Source organism: Ruditapes philippinarum, unplaced genomic scaffold, assembly GCF_026571515.1.
Source record: "Ruditapes philippinarum isolate M1 unplaced genomic scaffold, ASM2657151v2 ctg4195_1_1_1_1, whole genome shotgun sequence".
Classification (NCBI taxonomy): Eukaryota; Metazoa; Mollusca; class Bivalvia; order Venerida; family Veneridae; genus Ruditapes; species Ruditapes philippinarum.
Window position 1 is genome coordinate 80,381 of NW_026866387.1, and position 5,031 is coordinate 85,411.

General features: G+C 30.8%; 1 protein-coding gene across 1 annotated transcript; it reads left to right on the forward strand.

Annotated features, from left to right (window-relative positions):
* Positions 1 to 202: 202 nt before the first annotated feature.
* On the forward strand, positions 203 to 4,049 carry LOC132732370 (uncharacterized). The gene is made up of 2 exons (XM_060718780.1): positions 203 to 621; positions 1,965 to 4,049. Exons 1-2 carry the CDS (start codon positions 281 to 283, stop codon positions 3,313 to 3,315), a joined length of 1,692 nt encoding a protein of 563 aa, XP_060574763.1. The 5' UTR covers positions 203 to 280; the 3' UTR covers positions 3,316 to 4,049.
* The last annotated feature ends 982 nt before the right edge of the window (positions 4,050 to 5,031 follow it).

Here is a 5,031-nt window from a genome sequence, read left to right on the forward strand (position 1 = left end):
AAAATCGACATGAATCAAATGTCGATAAATTTAAAAAAAAAAAATTAAAGAAAAATACTTAAACATTAAAACATGCAATTCTACTTCAAATATGATTTAATCTGTAAACATAGTACCACAAAACTACCTTTATATCAACTATTTGACCTAAATACATAACACATTCTTATCTGAAATGGTTTATTTATAGCGCAGTATCGATCGTTGTGTATTTCCTGTTATAGATAATGAGCCCAAAAATGGACTTTATTTTATAAACCGTCAATTTGTGTCAAGCAAAATGGCCGCCAATTTAGGGAGTGAGATGGACAAACAGTCAGATGAACTACTTCACATGTTATGTTCACCCTGTAAACGTAAGGGAAGAAACAAAGAAGCGGACAAATACTGCGTAGATTGTTATGATTACTACTGTTCTGATTGTGTTAAATTTCATGGGGATATTCCAGCCCTGTCTGGACATAAGATTATAGACAAAGGTCAAGTTAATGATGGAACGAGTGGAACATTGCCTGTTACACCAACACAAAGATGCGAGAATCACCTGTTTAAACTTGTTGACATGTATTGTCAAAGTCATGATAACGTTGGATGTTCTACATGCATGGCAGTAGACCACAGGTAAGATATAATTTAATCTCTGTTGATTGATATTGTGCGTAAGCCAATATATCATGACAAGTATAAAACGGTTGATGTCAATTTAACATTTTTATAAAATTCGAAAATGAATGATTGATATTTCATTTAAAAACATTTGGTTCACATTGATTTTCCCCACTATTGATATTTTTTGTTTTAATTTACTATATTACCCTTTTATAATTACCAATTTAATGTGCAGATAAACAATTGCATAGAAATTCGTAATAACCTGTTAGATACCTAGGGAAACTGACCGCCTAGCTATATATAATCAATATGATGTAATTAAGCCTAAGCAATCTTCAAACAAACTTCATGTCTGTGCTTAAACTATGAGTTGATCACATAATAAATTACAAAGATAGACATAGGAATAATCAAATAATTGTGTGTGTTAATGTACATGATTCTGAAAGGACTTTTCATAAATATAATAAAAGCTAACAGGATGTTACTAGAAATAACTTTTTACTTGTATGTCATGATGAGTATATCAATTTAGAAGTTGTTATAATGATTGTGAAAATAACAATCATTGTAACATATTTCCATTGATTTTTATCAAACACACGATTTAAATTTCACCAGTGGTGTGACACTCCCAATGAATACAGATGTAGTTTCCTAAATTTGTTTTGAGAAAGGGAAATATGTTTAATGTTTTTAGTGGGAAATACAAATGAGCTTTCAATTTTTGCAAGACACATTTCAATCTATAGGATAGTAATGTATGACCTGTTTTTCATGGTTTATCAAAGGTTGGCTTGTGAGGAAACATTAAAACTTATTCATTTTTAAACGTTTTTGTCAATATAATTTACTATCTTTATATTTAAACCAAAATGATGATTGAAATGAAAATGTATTGAATGAAATTTCATGTCAAGTGAAATGGAACACTTGAATAAGTATCGTAGATTATCATATGCTGCTCATCTAAAAAACATAGTAATAGAAGTATTCAATTTTAAAATACATACTCTTCACATAACGATGGCCATGCATATATTTCATGATTTTTTTAATTGTGAGAATACCTGAACTCTTTGTTATTTTCGTATGCTTAACATGAAGCGAAGTTCTTGGTGTACAGACACGATACTTTTTTAACAGCTCCTAATAGTGTGCATTTAAATGTCAGTTTTTGGAAAGAAAACATATCATTTCTTTGATTACGCAAATCCATATTACGTACACATAGAATTGAACAAGTTTCGTTTCCTCATTCCTATCTTGTTAGAATAACATGTCAATGACTAATGTAAAGTAAATGCATTGTCCGGGCAATATATAAAGTAAAAATTATTGTCAAATTTCAGGTCATGTGACGATGTTTTCTATGTGCCTGAGTACGTCTTTGACCATGACCCTACAAGTCAATGTGAAAAAGTTAATCGAAAGGTGCAAGCTGTTACCAGTGACTTTGAATTTCAGCTGAAAATTCGACAACGGGAAATAAAACGTCTTTATAAACAGAAAGAGGAGGAAGTTGAGAAAATAAAACAGTTCCGGATTGACATCGACCACAAACTTGACAATCTTGAAAAGAAGAGCATTGATCATATAGAAGATGAATACAAAGCATTAATTAAGACGTATGAAGAGCAAATAACCATACTGACAACTTTCCATAAAGATATCCAGTCTTCAGCAAGGGAGTTAAAATCCGCCACGTCAAACCTGTCGCAAAAATTTGTGGGGATGAAAGTAGCTAACACAGTTACAGAAACGGCAGACAATGGTTGGAAAGAGATGGAAATACAATTTAGAAGAATTGATGTTGTCTTTGAAGGTCAACAAAAGCTAATTACAATGGTAGACCAAATGAACAAATTGGGAGAACTTGTTGAAAAGCCTGCTATATATATGCATGGGGAAAAGAGGGAAATAAGTTTCAAACATGATTCAGACGGAAGTATTTGTTATGATATACACAGTATATGTATGCTTAAGGATGGATCTGTTATAATCGCGGACAGATACAATGAAAGTTTGAAACGTCTTGATATGATCTCATCTAAAATTGTAGATGCTTGTAAACTTTCGATTTCCCCGTGGCAAGTTTGTGAAGTTGACAATGAGATAGCTGTGTCCTCTGCTAGGATGAATATTAAATTTGTAACTACAGAACACCCTCTTAAAGTAACACGGGAAATGAAAACCGAACACAGATGTTACGGCTTAGGGTACAAAAATGGGAAAATTTATGTAACTGATTCAAACGAGACTATATTAGTCTACAACAAGACAGGGAAAATACTGAGTCAATTTTCCAAAGATCAGTCAGGTGATAACTTGTTCAGCAACATCATCAGTCTTACAGTCAGTCAAGATGTTAAGATAATTTATGTTGCTGACAACAGATATGCAGATTCTACATATGGTATTGTAGTTATTAGTAAAGAAGGACACTTATATGGGAAATATAATTATAATAATCTTAGTGGCTTGAGGGAAATTTGTGAAACAGACAATGGAGATATTCTTGTTTGTGGTGCATTATCTAACAATATTGTACAATTTTATCCAAACGGTGAAGTGGTAGGAGAAATACTCACATCAGATGGTAAAGTGGGAGGTTGTACGGCTGTTTGCTTTGATTGCAATTTCAAGAGACTGATTGTTCGGCGAAATAGAGGATATCATATAGAAGTGTATGACATAATTTGATACAGATTTTGATGACGTTCAATCATTACCTTATTTATTGATTAAGTTTTAATACATCTGTAATGATATTCAGTTTAGATTATCTGAAAACATTTATTTTGTATACATTATATCTTTCCATTAATCTTCAATTTCAAGATCAGTGCAAAACATAACTGCTCATTGTTTTCATAAAACTAATACAATAGTTTAAGTAAAATTGTATTTTTACCATTGACTGTCCTTTATTTATATGTTATATTTATATCTTTATATAGGTGTTTTCTGACTGAATAATGATAATAATGAATAAACTCTATAACTAAATACAAAGTGAATGCAATGTAAGCTACTTTCAACAGTCGGACCTCGACTGTCAAAATCAAATTTGTCATAAACATATGTATTCTTTTTTCCAAGTTTAAATACAGTCCTTAAATAGATAACAAACTTTTTGTCAATTGTATCAAAATTAATTTATTTGACCTTAAGTACCAATGCCTAATTAAGAACATGATGAAGTTCAATTACATCTTCCCTTAAGTCTTGACCGTTCTGCATTCTTTGAAAAAGTAAAGCAAACAATAACGTGCATTATCTTCTTATTTCTATCTATCTATAATTATTTACGTTTCATTCAAAATTAAAAATATCATTTTTGATTGTTCACAATGTAATGCTTTATGTACATCTATTTGTTGCTATAGCTACCTGAATTTTCAATAAAGCAAGAAAAAACTAGAAATTCGTTATTTTCATACTGCCATCTATCCATTTTTCAAGTTTCATAAAAACATTTCTTCTTAGGTAATAACGAGACAGACAACAAACGATCGGAGTCCAACCCTAAAGATCCCTACGTTAAAACTAGTAGGTGACCAATAATACCCAAAACAATACAATATTCAATGCTTCTTTATAAGAAGCAATACCCGTCAGCACAGAAAAAAAGATTCAACAAACTATATCGCCTAAAATGTTTAGATTCAAATACACTTATTTAACCTATCCTGATTCTAGTGATATGAAGTTTCAGTTCAAACATGTTCATTGTTGTTGAAATAGATACAAAGGACTTGCACCAGGAAGTTAAAAAGTACTACAAGCTGATAACCCCTGATGATTAAACAAGACATAACGAAATGCCTTTATACGTACGTGTCTACATGTTGTGCAATATTTCTAAAAAGGGTTTCATATATGAGAGTACGTCTAATGGACATGACCTCTAGCAAAGAGAGATGTTTGCTTTTCAAAGATATTTATGAATTGATTTGAAGCTTTGTAGGGATATTTGTGTAATGATAAAACAATATGATTTACATCATGTATATAATGATGATTTTAAATCGTAGATGTTTTTTTATGTTTTCAGAAAAAGGTCATGTTTAATTGAAAAGAAAGTTTAAAGAAAAATAACCGTAACTTTATTTCAAAGTTTAATACAGCTATGTAATGCAGTTAATATCAAATGTTCTATTAAGAATACTTTTATTTTGAATCAAAATCATAATACTATAGCCTTTAAATCAAAAGGCACATCTGCACATTGTCTTTAAATGGACATGCTGCATTATGGCAAAGATCAATTGGTTGGAAACAAAAAAGTCTACATCTGTTCCTACAATTTAGTGTTGCATTAATGCGGTGGCATAGCATTTTTTCATAAATGCAATCATTTTGAAGTCTGAATAAATTCATGAACATATAAAGAGGTTACAAAAAAACTAAGGAATT

Bases quoted from the DNA above. Each gene is read 5' to 3' on its own strand.
- LOC132732370 (XM_060718780.1), top strand. From the start codon at position 281: ATGGCCGCCAATTTAGGGAGTGAGATGGACAAACAGTCAGATGAACTA. The intron at 622-1,964 runs GTAAGATATAAT...GTCAAATTTCAG, and splicing joins TGCATGGCAGTAGACCACAG to GTCATGTGACGATGTTTTCT.